Genomic DNA, 27,938 nt, shown 5'->3' with positions numbered 1-27,938 from the left:
CGGAGAACTAGGTACAAAATCAATACAAGGCAAGGAGAAAAATAATGACACTTCATCTTTGTAGGTGGTGAACAACTGGTTCACTAAAAACTAGAGACTCTCCTTGCTGTCACGGTACCTGACATAAACAGATGAGAAACAATTGCATTTTTGTCAGCCTGACCACGTTATATAAGAGCAGAAGCAGTTTGTAGCCTTACCTTCTTCACAGAGCCATGTCCTGTTCCGACAAAAGCCACAGTGTGTTGGCCGGTGGTTGTCATGGTAACGCCTGTAAGGGTGGTATTGAGAAATGTGATGGCAGCTAGAGCTGAGATAGGGACAGAGCCATTTAACTTCACAGTTTCGTTGCAGAAATTCAAAATGTTTCCTGCCTTCTGGAAATGGAAAATGTAACTGTTATAATAACATAGAGACAAGCACAGATATAAAAGTATCATAACAAGATTAATGTAGCGAGTTTAATGTTTTGTGCATTTACTTAACCTCTCCAGTTGAATATTATGCCATGTTGGTATAACGATACATTCTGCGACCTTTTTTTATTTATTTATTTTTTTGTTCTTCGCACAATAGCGGTTGGTGACTGTCTGAAGAAATAAACGCAGATGAATGTAGAAAGTGTATATAATGGGAAATGCTAAAAGAGGAATCCATTTACGTTTATTATTCATGAAGTTTAGAAAAAGATAAAAATTTTGAAGTGAAATGTAGATTATTTTTCTAGCACTACGACAATAACATAAATTGACTTCCGTTTAAGAACTTATTTATGCTTATTAAAAAAAAACTAATATTCGATCAAGTTACAAATCAAATTTTCAACTGGAGTTTATTTACTTTAGTAATGTTTTATGGAATCTCAGCTTTCACCATAAATTGTACAGTAATAAAATGGTATTAATAAATATATCAAATATACAGACATAAGTAAATATTAAAGTAAAATATGATATCAGGTTAAAAATAAAACATAAAAATAGCATTACCGTAATTTTACACCCCCTCATGTTTTTTATATAATACATATAACCATAGGAGATGACATTTGTAAGAAATGTCATCTCCTATGGTTAGGGTTACAAAATACTGTACAAGATAAAAAAATAATAACAAAAAAAAAATAATAAAATAAATAAATCTTTAATTGTAATAAAAATTGTATACAATTAATACCATCACAGCATGTTAATTCCAGGAATTCACAAACATATATATTATTAAAACATGATAAATAAGTAAAATTTATTTATTTATTTATCATTATACGTTATTATAATGTTTGTTGAAGCAGTAGGTTGCCTTGGTGGGTAGAAAAGTTGGTATAATCGCCGGCCTCCTTACATTGGATGGAAAAGACGTGAGTTCGAATCCCATCAATGATGGGAAGAATTTTTATGGACCTTTTTCACAACGTGGCTGAGTTAGTCGGACTCAGGCGTGGGTAGCATGGTTTTTTCTCCCGGAAACTTGGATTTTTCATCCAGAAAACAGCAAATCGACCACAGGGCACCCGCAGTTTACAGACATATTGTATACGGCGCAATATGTCCTAAGTTGTTGATGCGCCTACAACAACCAACCAAGCAGCAGGTTCTTAGTGTAACGATCTAGCGCCTGAAATTTGCAGCAGTGTTTAGTAATTTTAGGTCTTGTTGCAATGAAAAAGCTCAGGTGGAGCATAGCGTTTTAAATGTTTTTGGAACCAAGAGCATTGATTACAAAAACTTGGCTCAGTTATTGTATCCTTTTCCATCTTTATTAAGTTGATGTGCCCTTTGGATGATAGCTCGGTATCGAACACGACTTCGAAATCCTTGTGTGATTGAATACTTTGTATTAGGGAGTGGTTCGTAGCTTGTTCCAACGTTGTTGGGCTAACCTTCAGAGAGAAAAATGTGTGACGCTTTTGGGAGATTTATTTGTAAGTGGAAAGTATTGGGGTAGTCTGCTAGGGCCTGTAGTCGCTTGTTGATTTTCCTAATGATTTCTACTCAGCGTAGCCAGGATTTTTTTGTCAACAGGTACATTCACAAAAAAAGACGCCAACTGCCTAATGTTAAAAAGCGCCACAAAACCAGATTTCAGCGTCAGGGGGAACCCTCGCCCTTTTGGACCAGGGTTCTCTTGGATAGAAGAGCTTCTAGGAGTACGTCACCCTGAATGTGGAAGTAACCTTGTAGGAGACGTTGTAATTGGGGTATAGAGACGGCATCAAATGCTGAATGGGTGCCGAGGTATATACCGAAAACTGGTGCGTTGCTCTTTATATAAGTCTTAATGCATACGCCCTATATCTGTTATCCTTAATCATTCTTGGGTTACTTGCCTTTTGAACCCCCTTATGAGATCAGCCTACCACGATGGTAATGTATAGTATATCCTTCAACCTGGTGATCAGGCTTGCAGAGAGACTATGTATATTATGTTTTTAAAAACTATAAATGTGCAAGGAATCGGTTTGTATGGTCGAGGGATGAAAAATCTAGAAGACCTTCACATCTCCACCTGTGACTGGCTAACTCAGTCACCCTAGTGAAAGCCTTAAAAATTCCACAGGTTTATGATCGGAATATTATCCAGACCTTTGGAATACTTTACATCAATCTGTCTCTTATGCAGAATTATCCATTTATCGTAGAAACTCTTGTCCAACGATGTATATTGGAGTGGAAACAGAGCGCATGATTTCATTGGATATTGAGCGTGATTTGTTTAGAGAGTTGGCAGAAGGCAGTTTCATTGTGGTAGCATCGGTATTTGAGAAGCGCTACAGCATACAAATTTTTGTATTTTCCTCTTGAGAAGAACGTTTGTTTGTTTGCAACTTTGCTTAACATCCAAATAATTTTTGAAATACAAAGGAATATCCAATGATTAAATATTCGGACAGGCCTACCAAATAATGTAAGATAAGATTAATATAGAATATCAAAGGCCATTATAATTGATTGAAAAAAAAAAAAAAAACGACTTTTACATGTTTATGGGTCTTGAATGAATTGATGGTAATTTGCTTAAATCTCAAACAAAAAAAAAATAATAATAAATAAAAATTAAATCATTTAAGTTTATGATTACTCAAAAATAGTTCTTTATCCTATTTTTATTGCATGGATTGCATAAAATGCTATGGATTATCTAAATTAGTTTATTAATACTTCGTGAACTTGTTCAGGCCTAGCGATATCGAGTGTGCTCTTACATTAATTAATCTGTAAAGTATTAATAACTTTACTTGCTCAGTCTTGGATAAATTGGCGGTTGCTAATTTGTTTAATTTTCAAAATAAGGGGAAGCAGAGGGAGAAGTCAGATAAATTGTTATGATGCATTACAGGTGAGAGTAGGGGGGGGGAGGGTTGCACGAATGCTATGTAAATAAATTATGTGATTTAAATTGGAGTATTTCGTTATATAATAATGAGAAGTCAAAGCTTTTGTTAGAAAACGTTATAGGACGAAGTGGGGCGTTCTAAAAGTCAAAAATCGTATAACTTAATGTGTGAATGACACTAAATTCAACAATCGAGCTTGATTTTAACCTAAATTAAATAAATAAATTTTTAATTACAAAATTACCTAATGGAATAATTACTTTTGTTCCCAATTGCACATTTTGGCTATTGTCTATTGTGGCATACAATCTCAATAAGTATATTATAACAAATTTATGAGGACTACTTTAGTGTGGTGGATGAATTATTTTCCTATGCGTTTCTGTTGTTTCTTGGTATAGGACGGAACTATAATCCCATAAATGGGTGTGGTGTCAGTGCGTTTAGGAGATTATAATGTAAATGAAGCAAATGTTGGGGTTTATATATAAAGAATAGACTAAGTTCGTTTCTACCCTACTTTAAAGTTGATAGAATCACCGTCCTCCCCACACCGGGTGGAAAAGACCTGAGTTCAAGTCTCGTCGATGACGTGAGGAATTTTTATGGGTCCTTTTCACAACGTGGCTGAATTAGTCTCAGGCGTGGGTAGAATGGTTTTTTCTCCCGAAAACTCCGGTCTATCGTCCTCCAAACAGAAAATCGACCACAGAACACACGCAATTTTCAGACAGCATATACGGAGTATTATGGCCTTAGTTGCTAATGCTCCTAAAACCCAACCACAACAACCTACTTTAAAAAAATATATTAAGTAGACTTATGCGATCACCATGTCGCATCTTCTCCCAAATTGTGTTTACAATTCGATGCAGTACATGCAGGAGTTCCTGGATTATCCTGTTCCTCATTTTAATCTAGCCAGGAAAAAAGAATGCAGTTCATATTCTGAATTTTCGGTTACCATAAGTCCATGGACTGAGTTAGGGATTTCAAACGCAAGTCTAACAACGGTTTTCTTTCTTTGGTTTGATGGACAAAATGGTTGGAAACTGCTATTTACAATACAAACAGCTTCAAGCTTTAAAGCTTCCTACACTTTCTCACAGGAAATCTTATCCCATCCCATCCTGTAAGGATGAGATACATTGTTGGTTTCCTGGTAGTAAGTTCTTATACCGTCCATATGTGCGTGCTGTAACCCGTAAGTTTGTTCACAGTGTACCACATACTTTCTTTCTACTTCAAGTTAGCATACAGAGTAAGGTATTTTTATCTGGTCAGCATTTGATGAGATGCTGAGCGTTCTAATCTTTATCCGGTTGCTTTTGCCAGTGGATAGATCTGCTGCTTGCACAATCTTGGCAGCAAGACAGAGAAAATGCGAATAAAGGTGATCATTGACACATTTCGTAAGTGATGCCATCTACCCACTGGTTTTTTCCTATTATTTTATATTATAATATAATTGGAAACAACCTATTATGTATGGTGAGTAGAAGAGCATTGACGTTAGCAGAATATTCAGACATTCACTTTGTATATGGTGTATGTGAAGGAGATGCTAGAGATGCAGCCACCAAATACTAGCGTCATTTTCCAACAAGGTGACACCCAAATTGGCGTGTGTTTGTCAAGGTCCACCGTAATTTGAGGGAATGGGGTACAGTGAAAGGGCATCCTGATCGAGGCCGGCCCCAATCATATTCTACACAAGAGCGGAAGAGGTGCTGGATATCGTGACATTAGATCCTTCCACCAGTACACGAAGAGTTGCTGCATGAATGAGTCATTCCAAAATCCAAGTTTGAACTCTCTGCATATGGTATGAATACAGCCCATGTTCATGCAATGAACATGGGCTGTATTCATACCTTGAACTCTCTGCATATGGTATGTATTCGTACCATATGCAGAGAGTTCAAGCATTGCAAGCAGAAGATTCATTTGTGTGTGAGCAATTTTGTTTATGTATACTGAATCGTTTCTTGCCTTTCCCTGCCTTTCTTGTAAATATCCTGTGGACCGACGAGGCAACATTTATACGAGATGGGATATTCAACATGCACAATCTCCATCCATAGTAAGTGGAAAATCTTCACACCATTTGGCAATCTCGTTTCCATGCGGGGTTTAGCGTCAATATGTGGGCCAGCATTGTAGGAGATAACTTTATTCATCTCAAGTTCCCTTTCCGCCTAAATGCTGATCATTGCTTACTGTTTTTGCAGAGGATAATGCCAACACTTCTGGAAGATGTTCCTTCAAGCGTACGTGCCAATATGCTGTTTCAGCACGACGGAACGCCTCCACATTTTGGGCGACAAGAACATTCTTAATTGATCGTCACCTGAAACACTGGAGTGGTCGCGAAGGTCCCAGTTCTTGGCCGCCACTCTCTTCTGACCTTATACGAGATGGGATTTTTATGTGTGGATCACGTGAAACAAACTGTTTACTGCACAAAGATCAACGACTGATATGACTCGTTGAATTGCATCGACGAATCAGCTTCTGCTATTAAAAACAATACAGTATTTTTAACTCGCACGTGTATTGGATTCCTTCTCACGTCGCGTTAAAACCTGCCTCCTGTCACACGGCACTCATTTCGAACATCTTTTGTGGCATTTCTTTTGATCATGCTTCAGTTTGATTGTAGTACTAATAAAATTCATTTACTCCTGCTGTACAATGTTATTGAATTTCTGAGTGCTCTTCAATTCATAGCTAAATTTTAATCGACGTATATTTATTGTTCTGGATTTATTGATAACCATGAACAAGCAACATTATTCAGCTACATAGTAATAATAATTTAAATAAAAACGTTTTTATATAAATAAAACGTTTCTAATTAAAGTAAGCTTTTTAATAATGATTGCTTTTCATAAATTTACTATTATACGCAAAATGATAGAAGCTGAAATGACGTCACTAATATGTTTAATGCTCTAATTCAAAACCCGTTGCTCCTACTTCAAACCGAGTGTAGACTTTTCTTCTTGTCTTCTTGTACTTTAATGAACCTTTCCCTCAATAAATATAGACGTAGATGTGTATAAGGTTTTGTGGAATGGTTTTCATATCTTGATGTGAGTTTTCCATTGAAAATCGAATGCATATTTTTCGGTTAACGTTTGATTTCTTGGTACAGTGGTTGTCACATTTTTTTGGATCAAGTTATACACTAAAAGAATAAAGTCGGACAATGTATTTTTATTTTTTTTATTTTTATTTTATTAAGTCCCCAGCTCCTGCTTATCTTCGAAAATCGAACATCTTATTGTAAAAGAAAAAAAATTAATTTTTTTTTTCCTGTCTGTGGAGTTTGACCAAGTTTTTGATAAGTTTCATGGGAAAATATTAACAACAGAGAGCGGTTATATCGGATCAGTGCAGTGCACGTGGCAGGAAAAATCCCTAAATACTGAACTGAGAATCAAGCTGCCAAGGAAAAACAACAACCATAAAAAAAAAAAAAACACCAATTTCTTCCACCAAGTTTAAGTCAACAAAATCGGAATGAAATTAGGTGCAGCTGTGACGCTGACAGAGAAGTGTGTGGAGAGATAATCTCGAGGATAAAACTCCATTAGCGAAACCTTTCCCAAGGGATGTACATACCCAGCAAACCGTTTCCTAGACAGATCGGAGTGCATTCGTAAAGCGACTAGCGGAAAGAACAAACAGGTGTCATCAGGATGGCTTACGCACTCCACAGACACGTTCGTTCATCACGAATTCTCCTATCTCGTGATATTCTTGAAACACAGTTCATTTTCGAAGTGAACTAATAAACATATCCCGAAAGTATTTTTCGAAATTAGATAACGCCTCAGTTACTCGATAATTGGACCGTGTGGATTGTTTGAACGAAACCTAAAGTAAAAGTTTAGGAGTAATTATAAATCTCTGAGAGAAAAGCAAGAGACTCTTCCTAAGGGTATACAACTATTCAATGATTCATAACACGTTGATAGTTAAAAAACATTTCGCCAAATAATGATTTAAAAAGTTTTAACTATTGGTTTCTCCAATAATCAAAGTGACGTATGTATTAAAATCTAACGTTGTCCATTCAGGGTAGAGCTTATTACACCGCTCTAGAAGTTTCTGCAAAGAGTCAGCGAAGATGTCCATAGAAACGAAACCGCCAAACCAGTTTGGCGGTTTCGTTTTTCTTTATGCCCTCAACGTCTTGAAATCTCTTTCCTTTGAGGGTAGTTTTCACTTTGGGAAAGAGGAAGAAGTCTGCTGGTGCTAGATTGGGGGGAGTAAGATGGATGGTCGATCTGTACAATGCCCTGTTTCGTCAAAATGTCTTCAAAACGAGTGCGAAGAACCAGCTGCCTTTCCCTCAAAATTGCGGCCTCACCCGGAAAATGAGTTTCAATATTCTTTGAAGAATCTGTACGTAGAACGCAGCATTGACTTTTTCCCTCTTCAGGTAAACATTCCTTGTGAATCACACCCTGTTTGTCGAAAAACATGATCATCATCTTGATCTTGGGCTTCTGAAACTGTTCGGACCATTCTGACGATTTTGAAATTCACTACATGCTCTGACGATTTGTCTCTGGGTCATACTGAACCATTCACCACTCATCTCCAGTGATAATACAGCCCAGGATATTAGGATTGTCTTGACACGTCTGGTTGAAGTCTTTGCACGATGATGCTCTTCGTTGCTTCTGCTCATCTGTGAGGCTACGCCGCAAATTTTGCACAGACCTTCCTTTTCCTTATTCATGTAGAATTTGACAAATAAGATGTTCATATCCGACTCATCAACCATCATTCTGAGAATCAAACGACGATCTCTTTCCACGAAATTTTGTAACTCTGTCCTCATTTTGAGAGGTTGACTTCTTGGTTCATCGCGAACATCCTCACGCCCGTCTTTGAACCGCTTATACCATTCAGACACACTGGTACGACTTAGCGTTTCATCACCATAAACAGTTTTTAACATTTCATACGTTTCTGCTGCAGATTTTCCTAGTTTAAAGCAAAATTTGATATTCATTCGTTGCTCCATTGCAAAATCGGGAATGTTAACGCTACTAAGGAAACTGGTTGTTACTTGCAACCTGCCAACTTACTGGACAATCTTTGTACCACCATCTGTTGGAAAAAGTCTGAACTATAACATATCACTTCCGCTTATTTTCAAACTCATCGAACATGACTGCAATAACACTAGTCCAGGAACTTTGTTACCACACCAAGCCTTTACATTTTGAATGATCCTCATATGAGTAAAATATTAATATTAAAGAGAGACATAAATCCAGTTTCATCAAAGTAAAGTTAAGCATCGTGGAACTTAAATTTCAAGAGTAACGACTGTTTCCATTTCACTATCGTTGGTGTCTTGTCAATGTGTTTGTAAACATATAGCTTACGATCTACACTTCATAACCTCTTAAGGAACTTTGGTTTCAGCTATCTTTGCTTTGAAAGAAGGACCATGATGTGAAGAAGGTGGAGCGCTACAGAAAATGAAATACCCTAACTTCACGTGAAATTAATTCCTTTTTAAAAATAGTTTGTACAGAGTTGCAAATGTTTTGAACAGTTCGTGTTTTTTTCTTTTTCAAAGGACATTACTGTACCAAGAATTAAAAAAAAAAGGACTGGCATCTGCTTGTGAAGGCAGCTGAAGTTATGAAGCTTCAATATTTTCTTTAAACTGCGTTTTGTGGGATGAAAATCCATCTTCCGCGCCTAAGACGAGCAAACTTGACCATGGTGCGAAAAAAGTATAAAATTTTCATCCCAAAGAGAAGTATTTTCTCAATGGATAATAAATATAAACTGGAGCTAATCTTACGAGAGAGAGAGAGAGAGAGAGAGAGAGAGAGAGAGAGAGAGAGAGAGCAACGCTACTTATTGCACTACATCCGTCACGATGTATTTTATGTAGCAGAGTCTTATATCTTTATTTTATTTATTACTATTTTCTTTTGTAAGTAAGGATTAGCCACATGCAGGTGAAAGATTTCTGCTATATCAATAAACTAGCATTTGTCACTATATATATTTCAGAAGAAATTCATGTTCATTCAAAAGAGAATCAACATGAAAAAATACCATTCCCTTCCCTCCCACAAACGGTGGTTCGCTTTTGTTAGGTCGGGCTTGTGAAAGCGTTACGAAATATTTTCTTCAAATCCTTCCATATTGGTGTGTTTCATCTTTGTTCGCGCACCTACATCAAGTGTGTACTAATACGAGACTCTCTTCACTAGGAAAAGATTTGTGCCACTCATGCTTCTTTGATTTTGATACTCAGTAACGTGGAAAGACAAATACAAGAGCACAGTTACATCAAAAGGCAGACGCTGTAAAATGTATTGAACTCTGTGGACATCGTACTTTATGAACGGGGATCATTTTGTGCGTTTCATCCACCGAAGAAATATGAGTCATTGAAAACATATCGAAGAGGAGAACAACATCGTAATATTAAAAAAAAAAAAAAAAAAAAAAATAGAAGAAAAGAGAAAATGTGCACAATGGTTTGTCGTGTCCCAAAAATAGATATGCTATTTATTTTCATTCATGGTATTCTATCTTGATTTAGAAAACAAGATAAATACAATTTTTAGTCTGTTTTTCCAGAATATTTGGGACTGAATTGGGCTGTAAATTTTGTTTACAGCTCCATTAAAACCAAATTTACGTTACAATACTGGCAGAAGGGGAGTAGAAGGTTGAAATAGGTTATTTATCATTTTGGAAAAAAAATGTAAGCCCAATTAATTCTACTTAAAGCTTCTTTCATAAAATACCCGATAGTTTGATTATATTAATTACCAAAATACAACATGGCTGAGCAGTTTTAAACGACTGTTTTGAAGTAATGTTCCGCCATGAACACGTGCTGCTTCACCCTTAACGCCATGTTAATTTACTTCATGCATTGCGCATGCGCATTCTTAGTTTTACAGGTCGCCAACAGATGTCGACGCCATGTACAGAATAAAGAATGTTACTTGTAAATTTATTGTCTCTAGTACTCTTTTACTAAAAGTTAATCGTATTTTCACGCATTTAAAACAAGCATTCGGCATTTTAAAATAAAACTACTTCCAATATTCATTTTGTTTATTTTTTAATCTCAGTTTTAGGTATATTATGGAATTTAAAAAAAAAAATAAATCAAGATGTTGTAATTGAAAAATTAATTAGTTATAATTGTTAAATAAAGGGCATTTTGTGATAATTGATATTGATATCGTTGGTCGAATGAGTTATTATAGTAATAATTTAATCTGAAATTCGCTGTAATTTATCTAATATAAAAAAAACGCGTTATTTTATTTGGGATTCTAGAATATTTTCCCCTTTGCTTTCTTTTTAAAGAAATAGATGTTAGCAGTTTTTGAATTTGTTAATGAGGCTGGAAGTTTGAAGATAAGTGTAGTTAGATCGACATGATTAATTACTGTGGCTAATGGGATACATTTCTGGAAAGTGTTACTGTTTGATATTATCCAAAAAAAGTATGACGTTGACAAATTCACTGCCTTCAGGATACTTGTGCTAACGCAGACCTTTCAGGCAGCCATTGAAATATGTTATCCTATACGTAGAAATAAATTTGACTGAATATTGACTGAGATTGGTAGTATCCACTACCTGATTCGAAGAAATCTATTGGAAAGAATCATTATATCAGACAGAAAACAAAACAAAGACTATTCTAAGTATTTATTCTTAATAATTTTATATCGACAATATCGTGAGCTCAATAATAATATATACATTTAATAATTTAAACTTTTATGTTCATAATTCACTCTCTTAATGTATATGCTTTTCAACACTTTGTTGCTATATATTATCCGACAAATATGAAAATAAATAAATAATATACAGGGTGTGATAAAAGTAAGTCCGTTGCCATTGGGAAATTATTTATGCTCATTGATTGCGAATCAATAGCTATACAGGCGCCGAAAAAATATAAAGGAAACTCGGGGTTAGGGGCAGACTGTTGAATAGCTGACGTCGTCAGGGAATAAGCAGTCATTCATCAGACAGTATCCTGGTGTGTTTCTGTGTGAGAGATTCCGAGTGGTCTCACAATGGCCAGCCGGCCAGTCCCCACGTCACCCCGATCTACCAATATGCAGATCAATTAATGCTTGGAATCTCCCGAGCAAAAACGCACCAGGGTGCTGGCTGCTGAAAGGCTGGCCATTTGCTGATGATAGCAACTGTTCAGTAGGCTACTCCCCCCCCCCCCACCACGACCACCACTGCCCCCACCAACCCACATGCTTCCACATTTTTTCAACACCTTAATGGCTATTGATTGGCTATTAAATATTTAGATTTCTTAGCCCCTGTTGGGACTGCAAACTATAAGCTTGGCATTTGCATGCTTTTTATTTTTTATATTTAGATTTTCTTTGCATTTCCGTTTTTCATTTTTTTCCCATCACATTGGTGCGTCAGACTATATCACTTATATAAATATAAATGTCCAAATATTAAGTTATAACCACGTTGTTTTATTTTCAAAGAGGAAATCCTTACATTTTTATCTAAAATTTGACCTCCTGAGTAATTGAACATGAGAAATACAAATATGGCGTCTTAAAACGAATTTAATCTGCGAAACATGCAAATCAGTTAGCGACGAAAGTGTACACCACACAGCACCGGTCATTTCTAAACTAGTGCGGTACACAACACATCCGATTAGGTTTCCTCTTTCTGCATAATGCAGAGTACATGTTTGACAGATTCGAAACAGGAGATTGCCAGTGGCAGGATGATGACAGGATAGTCTCAAGTGCCCAGTATAGTAATGTAGTTTCAAGGTTAAGGAAACAGGAGAAGTTACTGGAAGGCAAATGGAAGTTTGGCCAAGAAGTACCGCATCCTAGGATAACTGCTATCTGGTACCAACAGCGAAACGCCATAGGGGTTTGGCAGGGGATTAACCCAACCTGACATTCATCTAATACAGGTCGCTCTGTCTTGAACTCTCTGTGTTCACAAGAGTGACACTTTTAAGGTAAACTGTATGTGGTACCAAATGGTCACTGAATATTCCATTAGGGAGAACCACAGCAACTTTAATAAAGCAGTACGGTTATATGCTTAAACAGAACTGAATCTTTAAATTAGAATTGTAATGATTTTTAATTTTAAACAAACAAAGTTTTTATGTGGTTGTAGTTTTACTTTTAGACACCTTTAAGACGGCCTCCGTAGCTGAGTGGTTAGGAGCGCGAGTGCAATAGCACACGCTCTTTGAATAGACTGGAGTTCAAACCTCTGACTGCTAAATACGGTCTATCTGCCAATCCGCACTGGACCAACTTGGCAGATTATGGTCCATTTCCCTCAATATGAATTGTTGAGAAGGCTTCCATCCTGCAGTGGATTGATAATGGCTGCTATGATAATGGTTTTGGACACCAGTGTACATTAATTTTGTATATTTCGGCTAGCATTCCACCTTCCTCATAATCGCTTAAGATGCTGTCTTGCCTAAAAGTTTAAAGCACCTTATTCCGAATTATATCTCGAAAATTTAATTCTTTTTATAGCCATTTCAATAGATTTATAACTTTATATGAATGATAACTGAGCATGATACAGTATGTGTTATTTTCCTGTTGGTATGTTTACATTTTATATCGTAAGTTCCAGTATGTTCCCTAAAGAAGATAACCCACTTAAATAAATAAATAAACTTTTTGTTTGTACTCCGGGACGACCACACAAACAGAGGAGTTCACAAGATCAAAAGAATACAAGAAACAGCACCCTTTTTAGCAGTCACGGGCTTGAACCCGGTCACTCAACTCACGTGTACTTATGTACCCTCGCGCTGACCACTCGGCTACGGCGGCCGTTTAAAGAGGAATTCGGATTGTCTATTCAGTTATATTCATCTAATATAGTCTCTTGCAGTTCTACATGGTACCATGCAATATTGCCGTGACAAACACCTGAAATGTTGCCAACGGATATGACAGATCCATAATGTCCTGTTATTATTTTCATACTCTAGTCCAACCATCTACTGATGCAACTGGAACCAGGATTCGTCAGACCAGCCAATCATTTTCTTATGTCAAGTTGGGTTAATCCTTGTCCTGAGAAGGCCAAGGATTAACCCAACCTGACATAAGAAAGTAAGGCCCGTCTATGCACCATGTAATCCTAAGAACCTCTAATGTTGTAGGGCGTTAACTGCTCATTTTCAATGTACCATTAACAGCTATTGAACCTGTCTGTTACCAAAATATACTGGTGTATAGATTCAATTTTCTGTTAGGATGGGGCTGTTCTTAATAAATTGCCCATTGAGTATATATCCTCTAGCGTCCAGCCTAACTTTAATTTCCCTTAGAAGTCGACTGCAGCTTCCAGCAAACTATGAAATAAGAATTTTCGACTTTTTCCATATGAACAAAAATACGAATTTTTCTCTTCTTCCATGGACATCATGTGCTATCCATCCTTGTGTTAATACGCCACTTATTCAAAATATTGGAAACTCGGATGATATTTAACAGCAAATAAGGCAACTGTTTGTACGATATTTATCAGAGATGACAAAGTTCAATTCTCGGGGTATGTAATTGCACATGGAGCATGCCTTGTTGAGTTGTTTGGACTGCGATAATGGTCCAATAGCTTGAATCTTCGTTAGTGCTGCAGTCATGCAATCACGTGCTCAACGATCCAGAACTGTTGTCATTTAAACACTTTGGCAAATCAGAATTACGGCATACCGGAAATAATCCTCTTCCCTTTGATGACAAAGTTTGCCCCAATTACCACTTGTAAGGATGAACTGATTAGGTTATACGATCTCCTGCCCATCCTTTAAAAAAAAAGTAATTAATTCTCTTAATTTAGTTTTTTACTTACATTATACGTTCAAGTTAAAAATGGATATATTTTTTTCAATTATAGTGCAGAACAAACCTTTCCTCTACACTACTCAAAAAAAGTTAGGGATATTCTATTACCATTGTTGTTTTCCGAAGGCTTATTAACGAGCACCAAAGGAAAACAAGTTAGACACTCTCGCAATAATACATATATATTATACAGCAGAGTCTTTCTGTCTTTCTTTCTTTTTGCTTTTGTTGTTTATCAATGTTTACTATTCAAAAGTTTGCTATCAAAAATATGTTCATAATTTGCTACCTTACGTGTGAAAAGAAGCAATTAGTCACGATCAAATAACCAGGTTTGAAAAGTACATTTTTAATGCATACGTAGCTTTTATTTATTAAAAACAAACCCTAGATATATAAATGAAGCTCTCAATCCTTTTAAGATCATTATGTACGGCTTTACTTTAAGCTAGCCCATTATGTATATTGCCTGCTGGCCCCATTAATTGCATATTTATGATTTGTTATTGATTTTACAAAATGACTAATTATTAATTAAATTTTAAAGAAGATTATATGCCGTTGGGTTAATACAGCACAACTCTGAACTACTTCAGCCCCTACCACAACGTGGGTATATGCTTAAAGTAGACTTCATTAGGCCTTGAAGAAAATTGAATAGGCGCATCAGCAACTTAGGCCAATTGGGAGAAAAAACCATGCTACCCTCGCTTGAGACCGACTATTTCAGCCACGTTATGAAAAAAAAAAGCCCATAAAAATTCCTCATGTCATCAACGGGTCTCGAACTCAGGTCTTTTTCATCCGATATGGACAGAACCGTGATTATACCAACTGTGCTACCCACGAGGACCAAAAATTTGGGTAATAAGTGGAGTTTCTGATCAATTAAAAGATGATTTGAAGTTTAAAATGATTTAGGCAGAAAAAACCATGCCACCCTCGCCTGAGAGCGACTAACTCAGCCACGTTATGATTAAAAGGTCGAAGATTTCGAACTCATGTCTTTTTTCATCCAATGGGAGGAGGACGTTGATCATACCAACTGTGCTACTCACGAGGACCAAAAATTGTATAATAAGTGGAGTTCCTGATCAATTAAAAGAGGATGTGAAGTTGTAGATGATTTCGGCAGTCGCTGAACGAACACATGAATGTGTTCAAAGGGATAAAGATTGTTTTGGCAAGTTAAAATAAACTTTTTTGAAATTAAAACTGTTTCTTGCGATACGCACGAAGGTATTTATAGTTTGAAAATCATAGATCAGTAGACATTACTTTAAGACATTACAATACAACCCTGGAATTGTAGTCTAGATTGGATTGCCTTCACAACGCACGGAACTGTTTATGCTTTTTTTTTTTAGCTACATTGTGGCAGAGTTAGTCGGTTTCTTGGTTTTTTCATCCCGGAAAACGAGCAAATAGAATATACAAATACACACAATTTAAAGACGCTATATACCAACGTCTCACAGCCTTAGTTGCCTTGACGGAATCTATAACAGTGTAGCGATATCATGTAATTGTTTTCAACAGTGTATTTCCGCTCACTCGAACTCAATCTAACTTAATCCGAGAAAGTAGTTTGGAGGTTTCAAGTGCAGACGACTACTTTAATGTTTACACACATTAACTGCCAATAACAGAAAAATATATTTTCTTCTGCTTTCATTCTTTTTATTTATTTATTATTATTTTTTTTTTTTTAAAAAGGAAACTCGGATCGCAGTTGTTTAGAAATTTGTTTCATGTACACGGTGCCATTTTCTTTATTAAAGTCTGCACGAACTGAAAAATGTAAATAGAAACACGGGCAGTCGATAGCAGCGTATTGATGGAGTAAATGAATGTTGAAGACAATAAATGTTGCGGACGGAAAGCACTGATGACATCGCTACCCTTACATTCTTACTTTTATTTTTGTTTTTACATTAATAATTCAGAAGGAAATTTTTCTAAGTACGTTGGCACGTTGAAAATGCATTGGTGCAATCTATTTCGAGCTTTTATTGAATATTTTTGAAGGCGATTTTTTTTTTCTTCTATTGTTTGCTTTCATATGCGCTTTGTGAGCGAAGGCACGCACTTCGAGAAATAAACATTCATCCACCTGAAGGAGTATTTCTCTTTTTTTCTCTTTTTTTTTTGTGAGGAGGGGTGATTTTTTATTCGAAACGTTTTCCCTAACTTAGTAAATTAGATGGAAGATTACGAATATACAATGATCAATGCATTTTGTGATAGCCTTCCCCGGAGGACCTTTCATAATGTATAAAAATATCTTACAAGCGAAATTAGCAGACGTGCTTCTCCTTTCCAATATTGCGAAAAGAAGAGAAAATAATTTTCCAAAGTGAATGCACGCTTGATAGAAAATTGCTAAAAACTTTATAGCCTTTTCCTGTTTTTATAATACATTATAGAGATGAATGTACAATAATTAACTATTTTGGAGAAATTAAAAATACGAGACCGATCTAAAAGTTTTAATTAAATTACGTGGGATCGGCACGTTTCAGCGAAGTGTTTGTCGCTTTTTTTTTTCTTTCTTTCTTTTCGGTGAGAACCCACAATCCAATTATAGTACAGCAAACTTCGCATTCTCCGTATTTAAGAGATAAAGAATAGCAGTTGGAACTTCGAGTAGGCTTCATAATTGACTTCTGACATGTATTGATTTCTATACACAATTACCCGCAACTAGATTTAGTTGTGTAATATCTTGTGGAACACCAACAAAAATATAAACCCTTAACAAAATAAATCTTGCTCATTTAAATATTTTATATGCTTCTTCTGTACTCAGTTTCTGACGAAATTGCTCAAAAATTTCCCCAAATAGAACTATTCTTTGGAACTGCACTGCCCCACCAACCAGACAGCTGCATATTTACAAATAACCTTTATTAATAAGAAATTTAGGTGGAGTGATCAGTGTCTTGTGGACGGCTGCACGACCGTAGTAACCCATATTATGTAGCATCCTATCCTATGCATCTCACTGTGTGTCTGTCTGTCTGTGTGTGTGCTGCGACAACGTAGACCTGAGTTCTAAGCGGCGAAGGTCTACGAGCATATTTTTAATTGTTTGACACGCAGTGTTTGGTAGGACGTGATAACATCAACGGAGGGGTTTCTGGATATTAACACTAAGGCACCTGATTGAGATTACCTGATGATAGAATCTAAAGTGGATTACGAAAAGTCTTCTACAATTAAGCAATCATTTCAGTATAGTGAATGTTCTGGATGAAAGATTTTTCAACTTTACAGAATCAATAAACAAATTGTTACTTTTAAAATGTGCAATTAAACTGTTTTAATTAATTTTATCTAAATTTTTGTATACAAACTTTATGCAAACATAAAGTAAGATATAAGCATTGATAGTCTTAGATTAATAATAATCGCCACTAAACACTGATTTAATATTTATATTTATTTTTATCTATTTATTTGGAATAATTTATGGAATACCGTTCCATAAATTATTTTAAAAAAATTCTAACTCGATTCCTCAGTTTTTATATCCTTGAAACGGAACTGAAATGCAGTACAAAAGTCCTCTTCGATCTTTTGTCAGATGTCTGGATTGTACCAAATGCTGGTACTACAGATGATAGAATAAAATAAAGGGACTTACATTTCTTAACATTCATTGAGTCCATAGTTGGGTTGTGTAGAAGTTGCAGGAAGTTTGTTACACTTTTCCTTTGCTTTCTTCCCCCTAACAAACAGTGAAAGTCTTCACGCTTAGTGAGGTCAACCCTGATTCAATCGTTTCCGCATGAGGGAATTTCGATTTTGGTGTCAGCTCACCCACAACGGAATCTAATTCTAGACGAAGCTGTAATAAGTTACCTGTATCTATTCTTTGTTTTATCATGTCTTTGCTATCTCTGCTATTGGAAACTACCCTTTAGTTCGTTTCTTTAGGAGTACACCAATGTCTTTTCTCATTCGTCTTGCACAAAAGATTTGCAAAAACTTGAAGAAGCCAGAAACTGCAAAATCTAAAATTACTTTTGTTTTTTTAAATCTTTTTCGCCATAAGATGCAATTCCACTTTTTCGAAATCATTATATTATTTTTGTAAAATTTTATGCCATTAATTTTTTTTTTATTTTTCCAAAATGAATTTTCTTTTAAATGAAATTATTCCCACCCCTCTTCCACCCGAAATTATCTGCCGTAAGAGTTCGTAAACCAAAGTTATACACGGAAGAGTATAAAGTGACTCGCCATTTCGTTTTAGTTTTGAAAAGTTCGATTATAAATTAATTTTTCATCCCAAGTCTCGCTGCAGATGAGCAAGTGGAGTTTGCGTAGTCTTAAGATTCGGATGCACATATTCGAAGATGCCAACGTGTACTAAAATCTGCAGACATTCTCCAGTTTATCGGAATTCGATTAATGTGGCTGCAACTAACTTTTTTTTTTTTTTTTTTTTTTGTTTCTGACAGAGTTTTCCAGGTTATCGAAATCAGCTTTTATTATTGTTGGATGAAGTTCCTGTAATTTATTTTGAAATTTGATTAAAACAGTTGGGATTTTTTTCAATGTAGTACGAGATATACTGCATAAGATGACTTTTCCAGTGGATATGTTTTATTTTATTTATTTTTTGCTGCAATTCTTGTCAGTCGGGTCTCACACCGAACGAGTTGCTTAATGGAAGTCAGAACAAAATTAAAAATCGAACTAGGAAAGATTCAATGAATTGTGATGTCGAAGTATTCTAATTAAGAAAGACCAGAAGAGGAAACGACCTTTATGCCGAATTACATCTCATTATTAGACATTATAATCCTTACTGGGACGTGTGCAAATCAAAAGGGAAAATGATGACAATGCGAACCCGGGTGTACACAAAAAAAGAACTATCACCTTAGGTTCCCCGCGTCGTTGACGGAATTTGAACCTGGGCCTTTTCTAGCCCGTTTGGAGATGGTAACTGTAACCACTGTGCTGTCGGTGAAGATTGTGTTGTTGTTGTTATTGTTTTTGTAGGAGCATCAGCAGCTAAGCCAATATTGCTCCGTGTGTCCTGTTTATAAATGGCGTGTGTTCTATGGTCGATTTTCTGTTTGTTGGACAAAGAACTCGAGTTTTCGGGAGGGAAAGCTATCCTACCCTCTCCTGAGGCCGACTAATTCAGCCACTTTGTGAAAAAGCCCCATAAAAATTCCTCACACCATCGACGGGACTCGAACTCAGGTGTTTTCCATCTGGTGTCGGGAGAACGAAGATTCTACCAACTGTGCTACACACGAGGACCGGCGAAGATTAAACCCAAATATACAATTAGCTGGTTCTCGGTATCTGTAAATTTAGAAATGTTACTGTCTAATTTCAGTTGTTTTGAAAATTATCTCTACTAAAGAGCAGTCATCAAGTAAGCTTTGGAATACCCTTGTAAATTCTTTTCATTTCAATTAGCCAGTGGTTCGCCCTTTACCAACTAGTCACACACAGCTTTGTGACGTAGAAAAGGAAACATGTACATATTTCTTCTGAAAAGTACCATTCGCAGAAACTATACTACAAAATGTAGGCTCAAACCTCATTCTGCGGCCACTATGATTCACAGATTGGGTGGAGTAGTCCTTTTCAAAACATTCTTTTAGTTGGCACTAGACCCTGGTTCTTACATATGATTAAAACACTATAGAGATTCTTTGCTCCAGAGAATCCTTTCTACAGATAACTTCCTCCGAGTATGGAGTTATTGTACTGTCAATGTGCATTAAATTTTCATGATTTTGAGATAGCCGTCTTTCATAGAACCCCTGATGCAACGTTGTGCATACATACAGCATGGCTACTGACAGCTGTTCGAAAACCTTCCAAGATCTCGGTCATTCTTTAGCAACTCCGGGAGCTGTATTAACTGTTTGGAGATGTCTTTGTCAGTGCGGGCTTTCTGATCGATGTTTTACTTCGCCACCGCCAACTATTCCTCGTCCCACACCTCTTCAGCTGTTGCTGACGTATTAAATCCGTTTTTCCTTGGTGGCTCTTGAAGTTGCATTTGCCAAACATTTTTATCAAACTCTTTGGGTCGCCTAGCCACGACGCAATCCTTTCGTCCTTCGACACGTTGTCAGCGCTTGGGACACTGATTCGGTTCATGAAAAACGATTCTGCAAATAGAGTAGATTAGTGAAGACTATAGAAGTCCCTGTACAGAGAAATTCACACACACACCATTACAACGAACAGATTGGACACCAAAATCTTTAATAATAGATAAAATCCAGTTTGTTTTTCTCTGCCACTCTTCAGAAACCAGAAAATAAATAGCTGCAAACTGTAATTTTAATTCAACTGTATTCAGTTATATTTGAATTGGAAAAAGTTATCGAATTTGTGAAAGCACTGTAACATAAATCTTGAGAGATTTGTTTTACAATTTTTTTACAAATCTTCACAATACTTGAGGTATTCCAAGTAGTTTCTAAGTGAGCAGTTCAATATTGTGTGTGGATGTGTGCGAGGAGTAAAATTCGATTTAAACTAATGATCGTCTCTAAAATAATTTCGAACTTTGCTAATTTGGATTATTAAACCACACAAGCAGTTTCAAAGTTATTATCTCGTCTTCATGAAAATTAAAATTCGTGTTTTGATCAATGTGGTGTTATTATAGGTAATTTAAATTAAGAGAGATCCGCATACTCTATTCAAAAGATAAACTCCTTCAGCTTAAATGGCGAGATTAGACATTTTTCTCTCTATATGTGCAATAATATTTATTCATAAAATGGCAGTTTAAATGAATACAGAATGTTATATGTTCGAGAACAGCTTTTAGCAAAATTAACATCATCTTGGGTTGGGTTCTTGTAGTGTTTTAGGCGCATCAGCAACTTAGGCCATATTTAATATAACTATAAATTGCTTGTAATCAGTTTGCTGTTTGCTGAACGAAAAATCAGAGTTTCTGGGAGGAAAAACCAGGCTTCTTTCGCCTGACCAACTAACATAGCCACGTTCTAAAGACCCATAAAAATTCCTAGCTTCATTGACGGGATTCGAACTCAGGTTTTTTTCTTCTGATATGGGGAGGACAGTGATTATATTAGCTGTGCTATCCACAAGGACCTTAGGGTAAGGGGTTGCGGGAGATAAAATGCCAGCTTGAATTTCAGCCATTTTGCCAAAATTTTAAATCTTTACTTGTTTTATAGTCGATTCGTCAACGGAAAATAATCTCGAATCTGCGAATGTTCCGTTTTTGCCTACCCATTCTGAAAATAATCTGCGAATGTTTCGTTTTTGCCTACCCTACTACCCATTTTTTTAGTAGGTCCCAGACAATTTGTCAAAATATACAAGCGGTATTATATCAATTTAGGAACAAACTTTGTCTGCAGCTAAGGGTTTCTTCTGAGATCGCATATTCAGGAAGTTTTGAACATTTAACCAGTTCACGCCTTTAATACGCGCAATTTGGCCAAACAGCAATGTTCCTATGGTCTTCCACTAACGTTTCAAAACGAATTTTAAATGGCTACCCAAGCTTTACGATATAATTTTTATATCATAAAAACGATATAAACGTTTTTATCGAGGAAAACGATCTTCGATTGAAAACGAGGAAAACTCCTCGTTTTCATCAATATACTGAGACTCCGAATTTACCAAGATTTATGAGGAAGAGGTTTGTAAGCAATTCGCATTTGTACAGAATTGTCCCATCTTTCTGCTAATGCAATCGATGAGGGACGACTATTCATTAGGAAAACTGCACCCCAAAATTAAAACATGGAATTATTTAATAATTCTTGAATCGAGAGGAAACACCCAACAATTCGTTTGTTAGTTTTAAGCGTTTCTTCCCGAATTCAAGTGTTCGTTATCAGCGTGATGTCTTACAAATTATATACAGTTTGACTTTGCATTAACAACGCCCCATAGTGCAGGAATCGACTGGTCTGTGACGTTGGTGAAAGCTCAAGTTCTAGACCGGCTGATATAAGATTGCAATTCGCACACGTGGCGATCAGTTTTTGATTGCCAGCAACGAAGAATGGGTTAGAGTCGAGATCTTTCTACAACTTCGAACGTGAAATGATTGTGGTGGAAAGACGTGCAGATGGCGATATCTCGACAACAGCCAATATGGTTAAATGATCTCGTTCTATGGTGCCACGAGTGTACTGTGACTGGTTCAACAGCGGTCGAACAATCAGTCAAAAGGTCACACGTGGTTGTCCCACTTGTGATCGACACCCGCATTGAGCGTTGCATGTTTCGTCTCGTAACACAGCAACGACGCAGCACAGTAGCCCAACTAACTACTAGTACAACGTAGGAATATCAAGACCAATATCCACATGAACTATGCCTCGGACATTAGCTCTTATAAGCAATGGCAGTCAATGGCCGTCACGGGTACACATGCTGACTGCGAGACACAAGAAACGCTTTGTATGGGCACGTCAGCACCAATGTTGGACCACCGACATATGGAAATCTGTCGGCTGATCTGATGAATTCCGTTTCCAGCTCTATCATACTGATTGGCAGATCTGCATTGGGAGAAAGCAACGTGAAGCAATGGCACCGGGATGTACTTTTGGTGTTTAGAAGGCTGTTTAGTGAAGGTTGGTGTTTAGATGGTTTGGGGACTGTTTTCGTGGCATGTCCTGGATCCTGTGATCACTGTTAATCAGTAGCTATATGGGAATACTATTACTATATTAGGGTTACCCGTATATGATTACATTAACCCGTATTCGTGTCTGTAAATTGCGTGTGTTCTTTGGTCGATTTGCCTGTTTTGCTGGACGAAAAAAACACCAGTTTCTGAGGGGAAAAACCTTGCTATCTACGCCTGAGACCGACTAACTCAGCCACGGAGTGAAAAAAGCCCACTAAAGTTCCTCGCGTCATCGACGGGATTCGAACCCGGGCCTTTTCCACCCGGTGTGGGGAGGACGGTGACGATACCACTGTGCTACCCACGCAGACGGCTATATGGGAATGCCTATCTTTTTTTTTTTCCGATCAAGTATGTGATGATGACAATGTATCCAAACAACTTCGGCTTCTATCAACAAGACAACGCGCCATGCCGCAGGGCTCCACAGGTTGCTAACTGGTTTCAGGAACATAAAAATGGATTCTACATTCTCCTGTGGCTACTCAAGTCAGCTGCTCTTGACTCAGTTGACCATGTTAGGGACCTATTGGAAAAGGATATTCGATGCTACGACTATCCAGCTGACAATGTGCGACATTACTGGGCACCTGCAACGCATGGGTAGCACTACCACAAGACACCCTGCAACATCTAGTGGAGTCCAAGACGTGTTCGGGAAAAAGGTGGCCCCACGAGGTATTGGGTAGGTATTGCTAATGCAAAGCGAACTCAATATATAAGATTTACAAAATAATCATTTAATGATTATTAATGATTTAGAAAATAGTAGTTTGTCCAACTTGTAAATGACGATAGTTCTACAAAGCGATTCTTTCGTTGTCGGGAATAACCAGAAGTCATACAGTAAGAGATCCACTGTCTGGAGAATGCATGATAAACTCGATTTCCAAGAAAATTATACTCCTGACAGGCCAGTACAAGGGGAGGGTATTTCCATGGTGGAAACGAATATATTGATTGAGAAAATTTGAGCACCTCCATCACAAAGAGCAGGAACTTATCCTACAGTATCACTGCACAGCTGTTTCTCGTTACGGAAGCGTGCCCTTGGGAACTCACTGTGTGAAGATGGACCATGAACATCAGTGTAAGCGTGTTCTCTGAAGTGTACCAACACAGAATTTTTTCATCAGTGCCGATGAATCAATGTATCTCCATTGAGTAGACTTATTATCCAGTTTGAATACTGGGATTCAAATGAGAATTGTGGGAATGAAATCACTATTCATTGCAGCATTTCGCATAAACATAGCCTAATACACGTTAAAATGAGTGTCTTTCTGGTCGTGGATATCCACGTGGCTTATACTTGGCTCATTTTGATGTCATCATGCAAAAATTTAAACACCGAGCCAACAGATATGCATCTTCACAGTATAATCATCGTTCCCCCCCACACACAGGGTGGAAAACACCTGAGTTCGAATCCAGTCAATGGAATGCTTATGAGCATTTTTCACAACGTGGCTAAGTTAGTTGGTTTCAAGCAAGAGTAGTATGGTTTTGTCTCTCAGAAACTCGGGTTTTTCGTCCAACAAACAGCAAATCGACCACAGAACACGCGCGTCAGACATAATATATACTGTCCAGTATGGCCTAAGTTGATGTACCGAAAACCCTACAACAACCCAAAGATATGCCGATTGATTTCCCTCGTCGCTTCAACGTGGGCAATATTTGTCTCAGGACGACTGCTTCGCAATCTTGATAGAAGTAATTCTTGCGTGATTTTTGTCATTCCCTGTATTTATGCACCCAACTATATACATTTTTCGCACCCATCAGGCCTTTTGGACACGTCTCCGATATTTTATGGTGAATATCGATAGAACTGTCTGTTCAGATACAAAAATTTTATAACTCGCTGCTATTGCAAGAAGAAAAACCCAATTTTCACTATGCTAAACACGTTCTGCTTACAGTACTTCACCATCATCCTTCTTCGGTGCAACAGAGCCACCATCTCATGTAGGGCATGTTAAAGAACCAGTAAATTAGAACTTGAACGGGTCGCTTATAATATAAACATACGATTGTTTTTAATCGTAACTTCATTAGGATGCAATGGATCAATTAAATCTCATCAGATTTTTAACTGGTGAATAATCAATACAGTATTGCAAAACGTTATCACAGATGAGGACCCGTTTTGATTAGAGGTGGAGGATTGAACATTGAGAATTTACCCAGTCTATCTATAAATCTACTCCTTTTAGACTTTATAGTGCTACATTGCCAATCCAACGCAGGAAACACCAGGAACACGTTAAGCGCCCAGATTGGAATCATATTTAAAATTTTATTTCTTTAATAAGATGTTGTTGTTTGTGGTAGTAGGGTTTTAGGAGCATTGGCGATTAAGGCCATATTGCTCCGTGTATACTATCTGTAAATTTCCTGTATTATGTAGTCGATTTTCTGTTTGCTGGATGAAAAACAACCCGAACTTTCGGCAGAAAAAACCATGCTACTTCGTCTGATACCGATTAACTCAGCCACGTTTTCTTTTCCATCAGGTGTGGGGAGGAAGGGATTCTACCCACAAGGGCCTTTAATAAGCATTTAAAGATTGATTTTTCCTCATCAGAGGGCGCTCAAAATCTCCATAATTAAAATTTGATCTGAATCGCCGTATATTTCATTACTAATCACAACTTTTCGGGGATGAATAACTTAGTCCAAATTAGTTCTAAGGAGAAATACTGCTAGTAGTAATCGTAATGTTGAAGAGCGAATTAACATAACACACGCATTAGTATTCGCGTAGTTCTCGACAGTTAAGCACATGAGACAAAAGGGATGGAAATTCTTCTCAACAGGGGAAAGTATTGATGGTATGCCAAACACATACTCCCTTGACTGAAGGCCATTGCTATTAATCACTGTCAACTTTTAGCAGCTTAAAAATGATGTTAGGAAAAATTCTTCGCGACACCGGCAAGATTCCCTAAGATGAATATAATGACTCATTGTCAGTTGTAGGAAATTATCTCTCTCTCATGTTGTGCTATTTTTCGAACTTCAATTTATTTTTACTTTTTTTAAATTTTGATTTTTATAATTAAGATTTTGTTCATTTTTTATCAATTAATATAAATATAATTTTAGCAGTTAAAAATATGCAAGATGCGCGAATCTTCATTATGGACTTTAATGTCAGACAATCGTAGTTAGCAGGATTATCTATTAAGCACTTATCTGGAGCACTTGTGGGTAGCACAGTTGCTAGAATTGCCGTCCTTCACACACCGGGTAGAAAAGACTTGAGTTCGAGTCCCGTTGATAATGTGAGGAATTTTTATGGATCTTTTTCACAATGTCGCTGAGTTAGTCGATCTCAGGGGAGGGTAGCAGGGTTTTTCTTCCAGCAAGCAGAAAATCGACCACAGAACACGCAATTTACAGACAGTATTAATATAGCCTTAGTCGCTGATGCTCCTAAAGCCCTACAACAACAACAACAACATCCAGGAAATGAGTTTTTCATCCAGCAAACGCAAATCGACCACAGAAGACACGCAATTTACAGACGTATTATGTATGGCCCAATATGGAGTAAGTTGCTGATGCTCCTAAAACTATTAGGAACACTATTCATTAGAATGCATTATTTCATAAAAATCCTTAGTGCACAATATTTTTGGTGTTCACATTTTCTTGATGGAGGTGTGAGTCTACCAGTGTGGTAAAATCTAAAGAAATTATCTGCTCTATTTCTAACCTCCTTTCCTCCTAGCGGTGGTTATAATCACCGTCCTCCCACATCGGTTGGAAAAGGCTTGAGCGTGAATCTCGTCAATGATGGGAGGAATTTTTAAAGGAGCGTTTTTCGCATGTGACTAAGTTAGTCGGTTTCAGACATGAGTCGCGTGGTTTTCTCTCCCAGAAACTCTGGATTTTCGTCCAATCAAACCAACAGAAGAACACCTGTTGGTTTGATTGGACATATTGACGCCTTATAGCCTTAGTTGCTTCGCGCTTAACGCATAATTAACCTCCCCCTCTTCATCTGTTTACTTGTTTCTCTGATTTAAATTTACGATTTGATGACTTTGTACAATTTATCTAAATTCATGCCTTTGTTAATTACAGATTTTTAATAAATATATATATTTTTAAATTTACTGTTAATTTTGTTTTATTTTTAAAAATACTAGCTAATTTTTATAAATTTAATCCAATTAGATAATAAAATCTTATTTTTTTTAAAGTTGACCGTATCCAAATTTATTTCACAACACATGCTGATAAGGATTAATACTACGGTTATAAGTTTATAAAATGTTTATATGACTATCAAAAATAATAATAATAACCCCAAAAAATGCGTTTTCATATCCATATCTTTTCTTTTTAGCTCAAAAAATTAATCGTGCCTTCTAGGCCTTTTAAACCGATCTACAAATATGTTTGGCTTTTGATCCAAAGGTGATTTATAAAGTACTTTCTGGTCTATTTATTTTCCCCCTTTCAGTATCGCCAATTCGGTTCTTAGCCAGTACCTCTGCCCTTAAAATCATTCTATCCTGCAAGTAATGGGCACTCAAATGGATGTATGATCAGCTCTATCACACACCAGTTGCCTTTCGATGGAAAATCTAGTCCCTTGATGTATTTTGCTGCCTGTTATGGAGCGCTGATGACCACTGCACCATTTGGGACACGTTATCTTTGAGAATTTCTCCATTAACAATATTATTAAATAACCCTAAAACTTTTGGTGGTCCATCACAAAAGTAGGGCTATTTTTAGGTTAAAATTTTCTATTGACACTCATTACAAAACTACGAATAACATTTATTTTGTTGCATAAACATGCAACAACAATGGAGTAATGTAATTACAGTTTTTATCTAAAAAAATAAAACCAAGTTTCATGGCAACAATTAACTGGACATGATTTTTTCGTAACAATTGAAATTAAAATGCCACTTTCATAGCAACAATGAACTGGAAGTCATTATTGCTACAAAGGTGAAGTTTGTTTCTTCTGCTTACATACTTGGAAGTAAAAAGTTAGTGTATTCAGGTA

General features: G+C 36.7%; 1 protein-coding gene across 1 annotated transcript in view; it reads right to left on the bottom strand.

The window, feature by feature from the left end:
• The window catches only part of LOC150086740 (plexin-B-like), a 415,555-nt gene that overhangs the window by 195,311 nt on the left and 192,306 nt on the right, over positions 1-27,938 (bottom strand). The window contains exon 5 of the mRNA XM_090372733.1: positions 201-377. Within this exon, the coding sequence (XP_090228859.1) occupies positions 201-377 (177 nt within the window). The remainder of the gene's footprint in view (positions 1-200; positions 378-27,938) is intronic.

Source organism: Mastigoproctus giganteus, chromosome 4, assembly GCF_048544385.1.
Source record: "Mastigoproctus giganteus isolate SK-2022 chromosome 4, ASM4854438v1, whole genome shotgun sequence".
NCBI classification, from domain to species: domain Eukaryota; kingdom Metazoa; phylum Arthropoda; class Arachnida; order Uropygi; family Thelyphonidae; genus Mastigoproctus; species Mastigoproctus giganteus.
Note: the sequence above shows the minus strand (reverse complement) of the source record. Positions and strands in the feature narration are given on the sequence as shown.